Source organism: Hylobates moloch, unplaced genomic scaffold (assembly GCF_009828535.3).
Source record: "Hylobates moloch isolate HMO894 unplaced genomic scaffold, HMol_V3 SCAFFOLD_21, whole genome shotgun sequence".
NCBI classification, from domain to species: domain Eukaryota; kingdom Metazoa; phylum Chordata; class Mammalia; order Primates; family Hylobatidae; genus Hylobates; species Hylobates moloch.
In genome coordinates, this window is record NW_026652296.1 from 1499285 (window position 1) to 1518275 (window position 18991).

General features: G+C 57.3%; 1 protein-coding gene across 1 annotated transcript in view; it reads right to left on the bottom strand.

The window, feature by feature from the left end:
• Window positions 1-5327: 5327 nt before the first annotated feature.
• NTSR1 (neurotensin receptor 1) overlaps window positions 5328-18991 on the bottom strand; it is a 51289-nt gene continuing 37625 nt past the window's right edge. Inside the window, exons 2-4 of the mRNA XM_032142758.1 lie at window positions 12509-12710; window positions 10040-10130; window positions 5328-8069 (exon numbers count right to left, since the gene is read on the bottom strand). Coding sequence (XP_031998649.1) covers window positions 7820-8069; window positions 10040-10130; window positions 12509-12710 — 543 coding nt within the window. The 3' untranslated portion in view covers window positions 5328-7819. The remainder of the gene's footprint in view (window positions 8070-10039; window positions 10131-12508; window positions 12711-18991) is intronic.

Sequence of the window (18991 nt, forward strand, 5' to 3'; positions counted from 1 at the left end):
CAAGAGAGCAGAGACCTGGAGAGGGCAGAGACCTGGAAAGGGCACAGACTCCTCAGAGGGCAAAGACCTCTGAGGCCAGTGACCCCCAAGAGAGCAGAGACCCCGTGAGAGGCCAGAGACCCCTGAGAGGGCAGAGACCCCCTTCCTTGTTTTTCCTTGTTTGCCACCTTCAATGACATTCTTGCCCTCCCTCCCCCGCCTGAGTGGGGGACCGTGGTGGCCTTAGTTACCCTCGCGTGGCTTTAGGACCCTCAGAGCATAACTAAGCCCCTGAAGGCTCTGGTCTTCCAACAACATGATTTTTAGGAGAGCAAAGCTCCTGTGGCTCCTGTGGGTGGGCAGTGTGACTGCCCTGGCAGGCGGCAGGTGTGACTTGCTGTCCCTGGGGAGGCGGGACCCCGCTGGGCACCTCTGCAGGTGCGAATCGGGGGTGGTCTTTCTCTGCGCGGCTGCATGGGGCGGGAGCCTCTGTCCCAGGGTAGATGTGGGGACAGGCCCTGGTGGAGTGTGCGCACCTGCTGGAGCTGGCGTGCCCGGAACTGTGGTTCGTGCAGGCCCCAGGAGCCTCTGTCCTCATGTGACCTTCGTGTACTCAGGACTTCGAGTCACATCTGGATTTGGTAAAGGACCCTGGTTTTAGTTCCAGCTCTGGCAGCCACACCTCTGGGATCATGGGCAGGTCACACTCCCTTTCCCAGCCTCAGTTTCCCCATCTGTACGACATGCATCCTCCTGTTGCGAGGATGTGTAGGTGCAAGAGACGTCCACCTCACCTGGCCCTGTCTGCAGGCATGAGGCTCTGTGAGGGGGGACCCTTCCTGGGGACTGTGTGGGGATGGGGATGAGGCCCTCACCTGGGGGCTGTGTGAGGGGGGACCCTCCCTGGGGGCTCTGTGGGGATGAGGCCCTCACCTGGGGGCTCTGTGGGGCTGTGCTGTCAGCTGGGTGAGGGGATCCCTGGGCCATGGTAACAACAGGGCCAGGAGCTTGTCTCTTTGCCCAGAACATTCCTCTCATCTGCCTCCTCCAGGCCTCAGCTTCCTCGCCTTTCCCTCCAGGGGACCTCCTCTTCCTTTCCTAGTTCCCCTGCCTCCCTCCATATTCACCTGTGCGCATGCCAGTGAGCGGGCGTCCAGGCTGGAGTGCTGGCGTCTGGGTCTGGGTCTGGGTCCTCAGGCTGTGGGTCTGGGTCCTCAGGCTGGAGTGCCGGTGTCTGGGTCTGGGTCCGGGTCCTCAGGCTGGAGTGCTGGCGTCTGGGTCCCGGTCCTCACGCTCTCCACACCATGGCTGTCTCCTGATGTTTTTGGCTGACTCTCCCTGGAAGCAGAATGAGGCCAGGGTTGACGTGGAAGTCATTCATTTCTTTGGGAGGTGACCCAGGAAGAGAGGGAGTAGGGAAGGGGGCGCGCCTGGAAGGGCTGATGGGTTAGTGCCCCTGCTGGGCACCCTCCAGTGACTCCCCTGGAGTGGAGAGGAGGCTGAGTATTTATCCAACTCCTGCCTGTGGGGATAACAAACGAGGTCACTCTGGGGGTGCGACTGCCTGACAGCCGGCCTGCCCCGACCCAGGCAGAGAGCCCTGGGCAGAGCCCCCTATTGCCGTCAATGTCCTTTCCTAGCGGTCATCCTCACTGCTGTACTTGCAGCATGGTGGCCCAGCCACAGGAGCCCCCTACCCCCAAGGTTCTGCCCCATCCTGACAGGGCTGGCCAAGAGCCTGGCACCGGGGCCCGAGATGAGACCTCAGTGCCGCGTGGTGCCTGGGGTGGGGGACCGACCAGAGTGGGTGGGAGGCGGGTGCTTTCTGAAGTGTGCCTGGCCTGGCCTTTGTCCAGAGAGCTCTAGACACAGCTGCTGACCCTGAGGGCTCCGGCGCCTGCCTTTTTGCCCAGCTGCAGACTGGCTCTTGGTGGCCATGGGTCTTGAACCAGGTCGGGTGGCGGGGGTTGAGCTGAGAGGGCCTTGCTCCAGGCCCTGGGTAATTGGCTGGGGTCTGGGCCTGGCTAGGGGTGTCCCCAGTTGCTCTGCTAGTCATCTGGTTAGTTGGCCTGGCAGGATGAGAAGCGGCAGGTCTCACAGACCCAAGGAACGGGCCCTTCCTGGTGAGATGGGAGGCCCTATGCAGGCTGAGTGTGCCCAGGTGTGAGCACTTGTGTGTGTGCACTCATGTTCGCATGCCATGCCTGTGTGTGCGTGCTGGCATGTGTATATGCACTTGCGTGTGTGTGTGCGAGTTGAGTGTAAATGTGTGCATGTGGGTGCATGTATGTGCACAAGTGTGCCTGTGTGTACACACGAGTGTGTCTGTGTGCACATGCATGCGCTGGCACATGTACATGGTGTGTGTGCCCGTGGGTGCATGATGTGCACAAGTGTGCCTGTGTGTATATATGAGTGTGCCTGTGTGTATGCATGTGCTGGCACATGTGCATGGTGTGTGTGCATGGGTGTGCATGTGCTTGCATGTGTGCATGCTGTGTGCATGTGCATGGGGTGCATGTATGTACGTGCGTGTGTGCTGGGGAGGGCCCACTCACCACGTGCTGCAGGCGCCGTGCGGGTGCCAGCCCCTCCTCATCTGCCTTGCTCTCGCTGCCTGCCTTGGCTCCCCGCCTTCCCCTCACCGGTTCTCCCTCTGCTTGGCGTCATTCCTTTCATAAATGCAGCCTGGCCATGGTTTCCATGGTGCTCTGATAAAAACTGGAATTCCAGTCATAATTGCAGGGAGTGGGGAGCTGGGAGAGAGGGAGGAGGCGGGAGGGAACGTTTTCTGTACAGGAAGCTCAGGCCTCAGTGGCTGTGGCTGGCTTTTCTTCCTTCAGAGGTATTTAGAGTGTATAGAATTCTCTCCCAAGAGCTCCCCTGTTGCCTCACTGGTCCCTACCAGCCCCTGGGGCAGCAGCCTGGCTCCGCCCTCTCACTGCTCCTGGCTCTTGGTGTGCCGGAGGCTGTGGGCTCAACTGGCAGCTCCTGAGGAGGCATGCCCTCCCCAGGAGAGGTCACAGTCCTTGGGAGGTGGGGTCTTCTGAAGGTTCCACAATGGCGAGGGCAGAACCAACACCAGCTCCATGCAGCTCTCCCCCTCCCTGGCCTCCCCAGCTGTGAAACAGGTGGAGCTCGCCTTTGGCCTGTGGGCCTGTAGGGTGGGTCACCGGGGCACATGAGGGTTGATAGGACCATGGTCCTCGAGCTTAGGGAGGCCGTGGGTCCCTGGCAGGTTACCAGAGCCTCGGCTTCCTGGGCCAGTCAAACGGGAACAATGGCCTAAGGATGCTGAGCCCCAGGGCTGCCGGAGGCTCCCTACACACAGCTGGGCTCAGCCAGGGCTCCTGGGCGATGCCTGGCAGAATCTGCCCTTAAAGTCCTGTCTCCCAATCCTCTTCCTCCTCCTCCAGAGATGCAGTCAGAGAGACAGCCCCCAGCTCCAGGGAGGAAGCAGGGAGAGAGAGGAGCAGGGAGAAGAGAGGAGAGGGAAGAGGCTCGGAGGGAGGCTCGGAGGGGAGGGAGGCTCGGAGGGGAGGGAGGCTCAGACCAGGGAGAGGCTTGGAGGGGAGAGAGGCTCTAGAGTGGAGAGGAGAGCAGGGACCTGGTTGCAGGCAGTGCTATACCCTGGGCCACCTCCAGAGTGACAGGAGGGGGTGGCACCAGGCTCCGCTCTTGGTGGAGGGGGCTCAGACTAGGCCGGGGAGGAGAAGGAGTTGGGCAGCCAGGCACAAGGCTCATGATTGACACCAGTTCCTTAACCTTAAACATCACGGAGTGTCAAACCGTGGGGACAAATCGGGCCACTGTCCTCCTCTGAAGGCTCAGGGGGTGTGGACAGGTTCAGGCAGGGAGCCCGTGGAGGGCAGCAGTCGAGGGCCCGGGTGCTGCTCTGGGCCAGGAGGGACACTGGCCTGGCTGCCAAGGCCAGAAGCCAAGGAAGGCAGCCTCCGCCTCCCTCCCAGCTCCCCTGAAGGGGCCAACCTTGGTCCTGCGGGCAGGGCCCTGAGTGCTAACTTCCACCTTATCCCACGTCCCAGCTCACAGTGGCAGAGCTGGGGTCCTGCCCAGGACCCTGTGCGTCAGCACCTGCGCCCTCACAGCTGCGCTGTGCTGTGCTGCCAGGGGAAGAGCTGGCATCCCCTCTTCACCCCGTGCTCACCACTCAGCCTCTGGGTGCACAACACAGGCCCCCCAAGGGCTCCACATGGTGGGTGCCCTCTCCCTGTGCCCACCTTGTGGCCACGCACAGCCGAGGGGAAGGGGGACCCCGAGGCAGCAGGCTCTCCTCGCCCCCATCCGGCCTCCTCCTGGCTCTGGCTTCCCTCTGTTGGGGGTTTAAGGCTTCCTGGAGAGAGCAGCTTTTGGGTGAGAGGGTCTTCCCAGAGACCCTGCAGCCTCTTCTGAATCAGGGGCCCAGGAGTCCTCTCTCTAGCCATCCCCACCTCTGAGCTGGGCAGGTGCGGCTCGGAGGGGAAGGTGGGTGACCATGCCCCTAGGGTGGGTGGAGTTGTCCTGTGTTTCTGCTGTCCTTTGGGTTAAGGTGTGGGGATCTTTGTTACCAGGAGATGCTGTGGCCACTAACACTTTAAGCACAGATAAGGACAGGCTGAGCCTGGTGGGGATCTGGGGCAGCGCCCCTTGGGAGGGCAGGTAAAGGTGAGTGCTGGGTGCTGGGAGGGAGGCGCCTGGCAGCGTGTGCCAAGACCCCTTTAGATGATCAGGGTTATAGCTTATCTCCCCACCCTCACCCAGACCCCTCCCAGCCCTGCTGCCACCCCGCTGCCCCCGAAGGAAGGAGTCCTCAGCCCCCAGGCACAGGAAAACAATGCTCAGAGAATCTCTAAGTGCTGCAGGGAGGGGGAGGCAGGGCCAGAGGCTCGGTGCTGCACCCGGGCCTATCTGTCCACTGCTAAGGCCTCGATGGGGCCATGGCCCCCTCCCCCACAACCCCAGCCAGGACCCCTGGGCTGGCTAGAGGGGGCCATGGAGATCTGAGCTGAGTGGTCATGGGACCCCGGGCTCCCCGCTTCACTGAGCCTCTGTGTTCAGCTCACAGATCAGGAGACTGAAGCTCAGGAGACGGTGAGGACTTGCCCACACAGGCCCCTTGGTGGTCACTAGGCGCTGCAGGGGGCCCACTGCTCCTTGAAGCACTAGGGAGGGTGGGTGGGCTGTGAGCAGAGGGATCCTGGCGCTCCCCACCTGCCAGCTTCTGGGACCAGAGCCCTGTAGAGTTTGGTAAGAGGCCCAGTGCAGGCTGGCTGCTGCGTCGGTGCGTGTCTGAATGAATGAGTGAATGACTGAGGGGGTGGGTGGGCACGTGCAGGCCCTCAACACTCAAGTCCACATCGAAGACCCTTCGGCCACCTTTATTGAGAGATACACGGGGTTTGTTTTCACCAACTGCAGATGGCAGGAGTGGGGGTGGGCGTTTGAGCTGTGAGGGCTGCGTCGTCACCGGGGGCCAGCTCAGGGGCTCCGGACTCCATGACCGACGCACTCATGGCACGCAGGGCCAGCTTCCGGGGTCACATCATGACCTGGCCGCGAGCTAGTGATACGAGATCAGGTGTCGTGGGTGTGTCTGTGGTGCGTGGACATGTGTCCCCACCTACAGTAAGTGCACAGATAGGAGCATCAAGACATCAACAGGAAAAGCCGACTTCAGTCCCAGCCACAGACCCCGCCCCGGAGACCTCATGTCTACCGAGGGTCTGGGGCAGTGGGGCATCCACTCTGCCCTCTCTCAGAGCACCATCCTGAGACACCATCTGTCTGTTCCAGGTGGGTCCTCCAGGACAGTCCCATCCAGCTGCGAGGGTGGAACGACCACACCTGTTTCTTAGATGGGGAAACTGAGGCTCAGAAGTTATGGCCCAAGGTCCAGGAGCCCCAGAGAAGGGTCTGACGCTGCCCTGTCTGGCTCTGAGTCCAGGTCCTCGTTCAGAGCCCAGCCTGAGGGGCCTTAGCATTTGCTAAACTCTGAGCCCACTCGTGAGCAGGGGTAGGGGCTGCACTGACCTCTGGACATCCCTGGCTGGCAGCAAAGCTCCTCTGCCCAGAGCAGACCATGTCATGGAGCTCTGTGGGGGAGGAAGGCCCCTCTGTGCTGGCCCTGTTTCCCTGGGGTTGGTGGCCCTTGGGCGCTGGGAGGGCTGCCTGGCTGACGACCAGGCTTGTGGGAGGCAAAGTTTGGCAGGAAGTGCGGCGAATGGGCCTGACTCTCCTGGGCCCCGTTCTTGGTGAGCCGAAGGGTCCTGTGGTTGGAGAGGGATTTTGTGGGGTTCAAGGAACCCATCAACTCAACAGCCAGATCCAAGTGACTGCAGATACTGTAGCTTTCGACTCTCATTTCACAGACGGGGAAACTGAGTCCGGAGAAGGCAAAGTGGCTGAACGCAGCCCAAGACCAGGTGTCCGGGTCCCAGGTCCACGTGGCCAGTGCAGGCAGCCAGCCCAGAGCCCATTTCCCCAGGGCAAAGGCTGCTCTGAGACAGGGAAATCCCTCGAAGAAAAGGCTGACTTTTGCTTCCTGTGGCTCCCAGCTCCTGGCTGGTCCCGGCCAGCTTCTCCTGGGACTGTCTTCTCTCAGGCTCAGGTGACCTTCTTAAGCCAGGGGCCTGGCCAGTCGTGTGCTCTGTGGAGCCTGGATCCTAGAGACCAAGGAGGCGCCAGCTTTTTCAATTGCTTGGAGGCTGGGGCCAGGGCTGCCGCCGCCAGAGGGTGACAAATGAATCTGTGCCTCAGCCCAGGGCTGCCGGCCAGCAGTGCCTGGACACACGGCTCCTTCTCACCTGAAGCCTGAGTTCCTGGGACCTGGCATCTTACTCAGGGACCAGGCACCATCACTGCGTCCCAATTCTCCTTCTCAAGGCCCCACCCTGAAGCCAGCTCTGGGCCTGGCTGCCAGACCTCAGCCTGCACAGCCACAAGCAAAGCACACGGAACGCGCACCCCATCCTGGCCACGGCCACCTGGGCAAGTGCCGGAGACCAGGCCCCTGATCCGGCGTCCCTTCTGCCAAGCCCAAGAGGCCACAGCTGAAGATCTTGAAGCTGAGGCCTGAGCCTCCTCCCACGTGGTGTCCTGGCAGAGCTCCTGGGCCTTGGCCTGGGTGAGGATGGGAGGGTAGGAGGGGAGGCTGGGGTCTGGGCGATTCCAGGCCAGCCCATGTTTGTCCTTTTTGGGCTTGTGGTCCCCTCTGGGGGCCGCAGCTGCCTGCGGCGAGGGTGGTGGGAGGGAATCCCCACGGTGGTGGGACCCCAGCTTGCCAGGCCTGAAGGGGTGAGTCAGGGAGCTTTCTTGGAACTGCCTGAGGGAGGGGGGCGTAGGTCTGCACGGCAGGGTCTGCAGGCAAGGCCCAAAGCCACGGAGCCTGCGGGACTGGGGCTGGACTCCCCGAGCTAGACAGAGGGGGTGCAGGCCTCAGAGATGTGGACATGGGAACAGCAGCCCGGCCGCCCGAGGCCCGGCCCCACCCAGCACCTTTCATTTCCTTCTCTGGAACCATCCATTAGTCTGAGAACAAAGAAAACTGCTTTTTGCTGCACATGAATTTCTCCTTGTTAGAGGCCCCTTTCCTATCTGGGAGAGGAGTGCTCTCTTGCTCTGGCTTTCAAAGAGGAGATGGGGGAGGGGTGGGGAGGAGTTGGGGACAAGCCCGGAAGACACTGATGAGAAACAGGGTTTGGGGGCTGGGAGGGGGGTCCCAGGCCTTAGACTCCAGCACAGGCTGGCCTCTGCCCGACCCCCATCAAGGCTTCCGGGTGGGGGCTGCCCTGTCTGTTTGGACCCATGGCCAGGCTCCTCCTGGACACGTTCCGGGGCGCAGAGCCTAGTACAGCGTCTCGCGGGTGGCGTTGCTGGAGAGGGTGTGGTTGCTGGACACGCTGTTGGCCTTCCTCGAGAAGGCTGGCCTCTTCCTCCTGCGCCGCCACACAGGGCAGAGGCAGGCCAGCGTGGCCAGGAAGATGTGGCGGAAGTTGGCAGAGACAAGGTTGTACAGGATGGGGTTGATGGTGGAGCTGACGTAGAAGAGTGCGTTGGTCACCATGTAGAAGTAGTGGTAGAAGTCATAGAGGAACCTGCGGGGAGAGAGGGGCGCTCAGATCCCAGACAGAACTCTTGGCCCCAAGGCAGGGTGACAGCCGGGGCCACAGCTGCCGAGGGACGTGGTGGCTCAGACGCTAATTAAAACACCACTTGAGAATGGTTGTTTGGGGACATTTCATAACAAGCTCCAGGGTCTGGCTTCTCCTGAGCAGCTGCAAGTTCTGGTCGTGTTCCCGCCCAGCCTGGGCTTCTTTTTCTTTCTTTTTTTTTTTTTTTGAGACAGAGTCTCGCTCTGTCGCCCAGGCTGGAGTGCAGTGGCGCAATCTCGGCTCACTGCAAGCTCCGCCTCCCGGGTTCACGCCATTCTCCTGCCTCAGCCTCCGAATAGCTGGGACTACAGGCGCCCGCCACCGCGCCCGGCTAATTTTTTGTATTTTTTAGTAGAGACGGGGTTTCACCGTGGTCTCGATCTCCTGACCTTGTGATCCGCCCGCCTTGGCCTCCCAAAGTGCTGGGATTACAAGCGTGAGCCACCGCGCTCTTTTTTTTTTTTTTGAGACGGAGTCTCGCTCTGTCCCCCAGGCTGGAGTGCAGTGGTGCGATCTCGGCTCACTGCAAGCTCCACCTCCCGTGTTCACGCCATTCTCCTGCCTCAGCCTCCAGAGTAGCTGGGACAACAGGCGCCCGCCACCACGCCCAGCTAATTTTTGTATTTTTAGTAGAGATGGGGTTTCACCGTGTTAGCCAGGATGGTTTCGATCTCCTGACCCGTGATCCACCCGCCTCGGCCTCCCAAAGTGCTGGGATTACAGGCGGGAGCCACTGCGCCCGGCAGCCTCGGCTTCTTTAGGTGGGGTGTGGGCTCTGCTTGTCTGTCCCTGCCTCTCCTTGCAGCCGCCTGCATTGCCTTTTGCAGATCTGTGCATCCAAGGGTCCAGGGCTTGGCTGGTCCCAGCCTAACCAAACAGCCAGGGCAGGAGCCCCCTCCATGCCTCCCCAGCAGCCACACACCTTGCCCTCAGCTTGTTGCCTCCCCCTACAGTGATCTCATGCCCTCACCAGGCAGCTCAATTACTACCAGGCAGCCCTGAGTTTCAGAAGCTTTTGCGGGGGCCGCACTCTGTTCCTCGTGCCTTCTCCTCCTCATTGGTCCTAGGTGTGCCCTCCCCAGTGGTTGTCACTGGAAGGAGCCTTTTATTCTGGGATCTGGCAGCCCCACTGCACAGAAAAGGGCTCACAAGTGGGCCCCAAGCTGCCATCTCAGGATGGCCAGCTGGCAAGGCTGGCCTCTGGCTGGTGCCTGGGGCCTTGGATTTTGGGAAGGCGCTGCCATTTTCGGGTGAGAGGGGCTCCCTGCACCTGAACTTCCTCCATTTTCTGATGAGAGGGGCTCCCTGCACCTGAACTGTTGGTGCAAACAGTAGGGGTTTTGCCAGGCAGTGGGTGCCCCTGTGATCGGCCCCCATATTGTCCTGTGAGGCTCCTCTGGGAGGGGGCCCTGGAAGCTGCATCTGGTCTCCCGCTGACCCCACTCCACGTGTCTTTTCCCTTTGCTGACTTTGCTGTATAAGCCAAGCTTTGTCAGTATTGCAGCTCTTGCTGCGATAAGTCACAGCCCTGAGTATAACTCCAGGCTGAGCCCTGTGGGTCCAACCTGGGTGGTCTTGGGGCTCTGACAGCTGCCATATGAGGAGGTGACACCCCCACCATGTCCCCAGCAGAGCCAGGGATGTCTCCTTTTCGCCTTCGGGAAACTGCCTGGGCCATCTCTCTTAGGACCAACTTTCCTTCTCTGTACCAGACTGGCCTGAATAGCCCCTGCCTTGAACCTGTCCCTCCATGACCTTCTCCCAGACCCAGTCACAGCACACCCCTGCCCAGGGGGTCGCCAGGGGACTCATCACACCCCTGCCCTGAGTGGGTCCTCTCAGCATTGCCTGCCACACCCACCATCTGTTTTGGGAGCACTTACTTGTCCAGCACCCAACTTCCCAGTACTCACGGAGTCCACTGCTCATCTGAAATGTAGCAGAACATGAGGCGCCGCACATGGTAGGGCAGCCAGCAGACCACAAAGGCGATGACCACTGCACCTGAGGCACAGAGACGTGGGCTCAGAGACAGGACATGGGCTCAGAGACCCACTGCACCTGACGCACAGAGGCGTGGGCTCAGTGGGGGAGACACGGGCTCAGAGACTGGACACAGGCTCAGAGAGGGAGAGACATGGGCTGAGGGAGGTAGACACTGGCTTAGAGACATGGGCTTAGAGACACAGAGATGTGGCCTCAGAGATATGGCCTCAGAGAAGGAGACACATGGCCTGAGGGAGATGCAGGGAGACATCCCATGTTCGTGGATTAGAAGACATAATATTGTTAAGGTGTCAGTACTACCCAAAGCACTCTACAGATTCAATGCAATCCGTATCAAATTTCAAGAATGCTTTTTGCAGAAACAGAAAAATCTATGCTAAAATTCATATGAAATCTCAAAGGATACTGGACAACCAAAACAATCTTATAAGAAGATAAAGTTGGAGGTCTTAGACTTCTTGATTTCAAAACTTACTACAAAGTTACAGTGTGGTGCTGGCATAAAGATAGGCACGTAGACCAAGGGAATAGACTAGAAATCTCAGAAGCGAACCCTTACCTTTATGGTCAAGTGATCTTCACCAAGACCATTCAGTGGGGAAAGGACAGTCTATTCAACAAAGGGTATTAGGAAAACGGGATATCCACTTGTATGAAGGTGGATCCTCCCCTCACACCATATGCAAAAATGGACTTGAAGTGGATTAAAGACCTGAACATAAGAACTAAAACCATAAAACTCCTAGGAGAAAAGATAATGACTTCACAACATTGCGTTTGGCAATGATTTCTTGAGTATGACACCAAAAGCACAGGCCACAAAAGAAAAAAGTAGATACACTGAACAACATAAACACTAAATTTCTGTGTATCAAAGGATGCCATCAGGAGAGTGGAAGTCAGCTCACGGAAAGGGAGAAAATATTTGCAAATCACATCTGATGATGAGTTAACCTCAAGAGTATAACTCCTAAAACTCGACATGAAAACAAACAATCCAATTCAAAAATGGGCAAAGGACTCAGACGTTTCTCCAAAGAAGATACAAATGGCCAACAAGCACATGAAAGATGTTATTAATCATTAATCATAAACCACTGGAGAAATGCAAATCAAAACCACAAAGAGACGCCACCTCAAATCTATTCGGATGGCTACTATTAAAACAACAGGCACACACCGGGCCCAGGACACACCTCGGAGGTCGGCAAGCCAGCCATCCCGAGCTGAGGCTGGTTCTCAGGGTTCCGATAAGATGGGCATTGCCCTGCTGTGGGCCGCACCTTGGGCTTTGCCAGCCCTGAGAGCTCCGTGTCCAAAGCCCTGGCTGGTTCCCATGAACAGGGAAGGCCGAGCCCAGAGCCAGGCTCTCTTGGGGTAATGCCAAATACTTCATGCAAACCAAACTGAAGACCTGGGTCTCAGGCATGAAAGGGCTTCATTTTCTCCAGTTCCCATCACACTTTCCAAGCCCTGTGTGGTTGGCAGCGTCTGCCCTGCCCCTGCCCCGCCTTCTTGCAAAGCACCTCCCACCACAGGGCTTTTGCTCCAGCCATCCCCTCGCCTGCAGCTCTGTTGCCCAGACGGGCTCCTGGTCCTTGGGACTTGCAGGATGCCACCTGCTCTGAGAGCCCCTCCCAGCTGCCAGATGTAGTCGGGAGTGGTGGTGGTGGTATTTTTTTCTTCATGCTCATCACTGGCTGAAGGTGCCTGGTGCCTGTGTTTGTGTCCTTGGTGGAGCCCCTGCTCCCCCAGAGTGCAGGGATGCCCCTGCCTCTGCTGCCCCCATGCCTGTGAGCAAGAATGAGTGAGACCCAGGGTGGGCGCTCAGCCAACTGCTGAGCAAATGAATAAGTGAGCATGTGAGCAAGTGGACAGACGGACAGAGGGATGGATAGATGGAGGGAGGGAGGAATGGAACAAGGGAGGGAGGGAGGGATGGAAGGAGGGATGGAGGGAGGGAGGATGGATGGAGGGAGGGAGGGATAAGGGAGGGAGGGAAGGATGAAGGGAGGGAGGGATGGATGGATGGAGGGAGGGAGGAAGGAAGGGAGGGAGAGGTAGAGGAGTGAATGGAGGGGGGGAGAGAGGGATGGATGGAGGGAGGGATGAAGGGAGGAGGGAGGGGTGGAGGGATAGAAAGAGGAAGGGATGGATGGATGGAGGGAGGGAAGGATGGATGGAAGGATGGATGGATGGAGGAATAGAGTACAGAATGGCACTCACCCCGGGGGGAGCTGGCACCCTTGGGTCTTAGCCTGACAGCTCCATCCCTATGTCTTTAAACCTTGCCCAGGCTTGGGGTGGTTCAGCGCTCACTGCCTTTGCTGGCCCTGGCCTGCCTCCCGCCCCTGGAGGGCCCAGAGGTTACGTACGTAGGACGCGCACGCCGTGCCGCAGGGCCTGGACCCTGCCGGGCTCGATGGCCATGCTGAATGTGCTATGCTCGCCCCCGACCGTGCACACCTGGCCCTGCTCAGCTGCCTGGCGTGCCATGACGGTCAGCTTGTTGGCGATGATGGTGTTCAGGACCGAGATGACCACCATGGGGAATATGAAGGACATGAAGGTGTTGACCTGCAGGAGAGGAAGGGGGAGGCCGTCAGAGCCAGCAGCGGGACTCATGCACCCCAGCTGGGATGCCTGCCGTGCTGACTGGGGTGTCAGGCCTGCTCAGTGTGAGGCCCTCAATCAACACAAGTTCAGGAGGTCCGGCCCTATCCCGGCTGCCCTGAAGACACGGCCACTCCTGGCCACTGTTCTAAGCTGGCCCTCAGCCTGCCCCTGACCCTGCCTCTGACTGGGAAGAAGTTCGAAGACTCCCCCATCTTCATGAGCCCCTCCCGAGGGTCCCGCCTGTACACAGCAAGGAACACAACCACTGGGGTGTCCGGGCTGTGGCAAAGGCCCTGGCCTCTAGGTTCCCAGGTCTGGACATGTTGTGTCCGTGGCTGAGGCCCGCAAGCATGTGGCTGCCCCACCCCAAGGCCTGTCTTGTGGGAGAGCCAAGCCCTGGCCTTGTAGCTGTGGGCAGACAGTTCTCCTAAGTCCTGACAGCCCACACTAATAGAGGCCCCTTCCTCCCGCCCACCCCAGCTACCTCTCAGGGCATTGAAAGGTACAGGGCCCGTTATCAGCACCTGGAACCCCCGCTCCCCACCTCTAGCTTCCTCATCAACCCGCAAGGCTGGGTCATCACAGCTACTCTGCACCTGATCCGAGTCCTGGACAGGGTAGAGGTCCTGCCCAAAGACTCCGGTGCAAGAGGGGCTGTGCTGGATTTGAGCCTGGCCTGAGCTGAGTACCACTCCTTCTGTGACTCCTGGCTGAGATGTGACTCTGCAGGCACAGGCAGGGTGGCCGTGACTTCCCCAGATGGGCAGTGGCCCAGCCTCCTCCTCAACCAGAGCTGCTGCTCAGAACAGGAAGGGGACATGTCTGTGGACCAGCAGCAGCAGAACCAGCCGGGATGGCCATGGCCCAGCTTCCAGTGGAGAAACCAGCACCCCTCCCCGGGGCAGTGGAATAACAGCCATCAATGGCTTTAAAATCTTCCTTGGCCTTGGATTCTTTGTAAGATGGTCTTCTCTGCAAGCCAGATCTTGGCATCTTTGGCTCCTGCACCTGCGGGTTCGATCTTGTGCCGGAGACGGAGGCGGCCCCCTCTCTGCCAAGCTGCCCGGGATTCTCATGCTGAATTTCTGATTCCAAGAAGCTTTTGGGTGTCTTGGAGAAGTGGCCTGGACTAGCTCTGCGGCTGGTGGCTGTGATTGCAGTAGAAAGTCCAGGGGTATCTGCCGTGGGATTCCCTGGGCTGGGCTGCAGGGGCCACCTCCCTCCCAACCTCCTCCCACAAGGGAGGGCAGAGCCATGTGGCCTCAACAGTCCAAGTCAGGACAGTCCTGGTGAGGACAATCCTTGCCGTGTCCCGCTAATGCAGGCGGCGGTGGCCATGGGACAGGGCAGCCACTGAGAGGTGCCAGGGGTCGTGGGAATGCCGGCGGGTTTTCTCCCCGGCCCCTTCTGGGCACTGGCTGAGGCACCTCTGGAGGTCCTTCCTGCTCCCACCGAAGCTCCTGGCTCCACTCAGACGCACTCAGAGGCCTTCAGGGAGGAGGCAGCCTGAGTTTACCCTCACATTCCATTTGAGCAGAGCTCTGCTAACAGATCAGAGGACGTGTATGGAGAGGGGGCACTGAGACCCCCGGGAGGCAGCGTCCTGCACCTGCCAGCCCAGCGCCCCTTGCTCCTGCCACCTGTGTGGGCTCCTGAGAGCCACCACCGCCGCTGCTGACCCTGGCTGGGTGGCGGGTCTGTTCTGCCCTCCCCTGCTTGGGTGTCTGGATCTGAGGCCGTCCCACGTCCCTCATGTTCTGCTGCTCTGGCTGAAGTCCACCTTCTGCAGGACAACAAGGTGCTGGTGAGACGGGGGGCAGGTAAAAACTCCCTCTTCCCACTCTGGCTGCTGGGAGGGGGGACGGGGGAGGCCAGGCCCAGCCTCAGGAAACAAACCAATTCCCTGTGAGTCACCGCAGCCCCGGGATAGTTTAGACAGCACCAATGTATCCAACACAGATTTTAAATGTCAAAACATTTAAAATACCAACCTCACCGACACAGGCTACAAAAATAGCTACCTCTGGGGGCTGGTGGGTTGTGGGGTCTGGCCCCGCCCCCTGGCTGCCCCCGTCGGAGGATCCTGCAGTTTCCAGACGGAGGGAGCAGAGGCTGCCACAGGGCCACGTGTGGGGACAGAGGCGGGGCCTTGCAGAGGGAGTCTGGCCCTCCCCCACCCGCCCACCCTGGAGACTGAAGCCGGGTAGGATTGGGGGGCGAGGGGAATGCACCCCGACTCCTGGGGCCGGCCTTCTCTTCCCAGACGCGCACAGCTGGAAGCACGGGCTTTGGCTTGCGCCGTGCTTTCCTGTAATCTCTCCCGCTCTGGGTAAGAAGCCGCCCCCACCTCCACAACAAGCAAAGGGAGCACGTCCGTCGTCCATCGGCAGCTCAGGGACTCGGAGGAAAGGCTGCGATGCTGCCGGGGCTGAGGGGAGGACTGAGCGAGGGGAAGGACAGGCCCCCTCCTAGACAGAAGGACCTGTTGAGATCACGTCTCTACATCCAGTCCCCATAAAACATGAGAGCTATTGTGCATAGACACACGGACTCTACAGTTCAAGTGGGAAATAGTCTCAGAATGGCCAGAAAGTCTCTCAAAAGGCAGCGTGGCAGGTCGCTAGGACAAGGGAGCGTCAGCCTTGCCAGCCACTGGGATGTACCTGAATGTCACCGAGAGTGACCTTAATGAGGAGAATTTGGCATTGACAGTGCCAGATCAGACAGAAGCTCCATCTGTGATGGAGACAGCATCCAGATCATCGGGGAGAAGACTGGCCACCCAGGCATGGCGCTGGACAGCTGATGGCCTGGACCACAGGAAGCTGGGTCCTCAGGGCCCCTGTCCCACCCGCCTCCTTCCCCTGGGGAGCCGTGCACCCTCCATCCAGCTGGCATGTGACCCAGACCTGGCCAATCAACACATCCCAAAAGGCCTGGGTAGGCCCTCATTGGACAGGTCAGCCAAATATTTGCACCAATCACATTTGTCTGATGAGGGCCAGCCCCAGACCTTTGCTAGACACCAGCTTTGCCCGGGCTCACTGAGCAGGAAATGCATCTGTGGCCGTCAGTGCCATTCTCCTACGTTTTAGAGAAGACCTGCCTAAGAATGAAGCCAGCACCGGTGAAACAGAGCACCCTGTGACATTGTTTGTGCTCCTGGGTCAAGCTGTGCCTGCAGCTATTACTCTTGGACTTTCAGTGTGTCTTGAGCGAAATAAATATTCCTTTTCTTAAGGGATAAGACAATTTGACTTAGTTCCCGGAGTTTGTACCCTAACTCATAGAGATCTTACACCAAAAAAATTCCACATGGTGAGAAGATTAAAACCTAAACCCCAAAACCGTAACATTACTATAAGAAATCATGGAAGTTTGAAATTTAAATGTATATATTTTTAACCTTTCCCCCCAGCTTTATTGAGGGATAATTGACAAATAAAAAATTGTATCTATTGGCCGGATACCGTGGCTCATTCCTGTAATCCCAGTATTTTGGGAGGCTGAGGTAGGAAGATCCCTTGAGGCCAGGAGTTTGAGACCAGTCTGGGCAACACAGTGAGACCCCATCTCTACAAAAACTAAAAAAAATCATCCAGGCATGGTGGCATATGCCTATAGTGCCAGCTACTTGGGAGGCTGAGATGGGAGGATTGTTTGAGCCTGGGAGTTTGAGGCTACAGCGAGCTATGACTTCGCCACTGCACTCCAGCCTGGGCAACGGAGCAAGATGCCCATCGCAAAAAAATTTGTATCTATTGACTGTGTACAATGTGATGTTTTGGTCTATGTATACATTGTGAAATGATCACTGCCATCAAGCTAATGAAACATCCATCACCTCACATAGCTACCCCCTTTGATTGTGGTGGGAACACAAGATTTATTCTCCGAGGACATTTTGAGTGTGCAATGCAGTATTGTTTTTTTTTTTTGAGACAGAGTCTTGCTCTGTCGCCCAGGCTGGAGTGCAGCGGCGCAATCTCGGCTCACTGCAGGCTCCGCTTCCCGGGTTCATGCCATTCTCCTGCTTCAGCCTCCTGAGTAGCTGGGACTGCAGGCGCCCACCACTACGCCTGGCTGATTTTTTTGTATTTTTAGTAGAGACGGGACTTCACCGTGTTAGCCAGGATGGTCTCCATCTCCTGACCTTGTGATCCGCCCGCCTCAGCCTCCCAAAGTGCTAGGATTACAGGCGTGAGCCACCGCACCTGGCCACAATGCAGTATTGTTAACTCTGGTCCTCATGCCGTACCTCAAAACCCCAGAACTTACTCGCCTTATAACTGAAACTTTGCAGCCCTTGATCGTCCCCTCCCCGTTCCTCGTTCCCCTCCCCCAGCACTCAGCGTTCTGCTCTCTGTCTTCACGAGTTTGGCTTTTTCAGATTCCACACATAAGTGAGATCACACAGCATTTGTCTTTCTGCGCCTGGCTTATTTCACTTAGCATAATGCCCCCAGGTTCATTGCGGCTACTGCAAATGACAAGAGCTGCTTATTTTTCAAGACGGAGCAGCACTCTGCTGTGTATCTGCACCATGCTCTCTCGATCTGTGGGTCTGTCGAGGGACACTTGGGTTGATTCCGTATCTTGGCTATTGTGAACAGTGCCGCAGTGGACGTGCGCTTGCAGCGATCTTTTCAAGATCCGGATTCCACTTCCTTTGCATAGATACCCGGAAGTGGGATTGCTGAATCCTACAGTGGTTCTATCTTTAATTTTTTTGAGGAGTCCCCATACTGTTTTCCGTAACAGCTGTACCCGTTTAATACATTCCCACCAACAGTGCACCAGGGTCCCCGTTTCACCACATTGTCCCCACCACGAGTTATCTGCCGGCTTTTTGATGATCGCCATCCTAACAGGTGTACGGTGATAGCTCACTGTGGTTTTGATTTGCAGTTTCCTGATGACTAGTGATGCTGCCTTTTCATCAACCCATTGGCCATATGTAGCTCTTCTTTGGAAAATGTCTACTCAGGCCCCTTTTCCATTTTTAAATTGGTTATTTTTCTCCCATTTTGTAGACTGCCTTTTCGTTTTGCTGTTTCTTTTGCTGTGCAGAGACTGTTCAATTTAATGTAGTCTCATTTATGTTGCTTTTGTTGCCTGTGTTTTTGCTGTCATAAAAAAATCATTGCCAAGACCAATGTCAAGAAGCTTTTTCTTCTATGTTTTCTCCTAGCAGTGTTATAGTTTCAGGTTTTATGTTTAGATCTTTAATCCACTTTAAGCTGATTTTTTTTGCATGGTGTGAGATAAGGGTACAATTTCATTCTTTTTTTTTTTGAGACAGAGTCTCGCTGTGTTGCCCAGGCTGGAGTGCAGTGGCGCGATCTCCGCTCACTGCAAGCTCCGCCTCCTGGGTTCACGCCATTCTCCTGCCTCAGGCTCTTGAGCAGCTGGGACTACAGGCGCCCGCCACCACGCCCGGTTACTTTTTTGTATTTTTAGTAGAGACGGGGTTTCACCATATTAGCCAGGGTGGTCTCGATCTCCTGACCTTGTGATCCGCCCGCCTCGGCCTCCCAAAGTGCTGGGATTACAGGCGTGAGCCACCACGCCCGGCCTACAATTTCATTCTTCTGCATGGGGATATCCAGTTTTCCCAACACTGTTTGAGGAGACTGCTTCTTCCCCATTGTGTATTGGTGCCTTTGTGTCTAAGTCCATTTTATGTTGCTTATAACAGAAGACCTGAAACTGGGTAATTTATAAAGAAACGGCAGGTATTTATTATGGTTATGGAGGCTGGGAAGTCCAAGGCCCAGGGGATGCAACTGGTGAGAGCCTTCTTGCTGGGGGGGGACTCTCGCAAAAGTTCTGCCGTGGCGTGGGGCATCATATGCAGAGGGGGCAGAGCATGCTAGCTCAGGTCTTTCTCTTCTTATAAAGCCCCCAGCTCCCCTTGTGTGATCACCCCTTAATCCATTAACTCATTTATTTATGAATGGATCAATCCATTCATGAGGGCCGAGTCCTCACAGATCCCATCACCTCTGAAAGGCTCTACCTCTCAATCCTGCCACACTGGGGATGAAGTTTTAATAAGTTTTGGAGGGGACATTCAAACCATAGCAGCTTGTCAAAGATTATTTGACTGTATAAAAGCGGGTTTATTTCTGGGCTCTCTGTTCTGTTCCATGGGTCTATGTGGTACTAGTATCATGCTGTTTTGATTACTATAGCTTTGTAATATAAAAGGAAATTAGGAAGTGTGATGCCTCCAGTTTTGT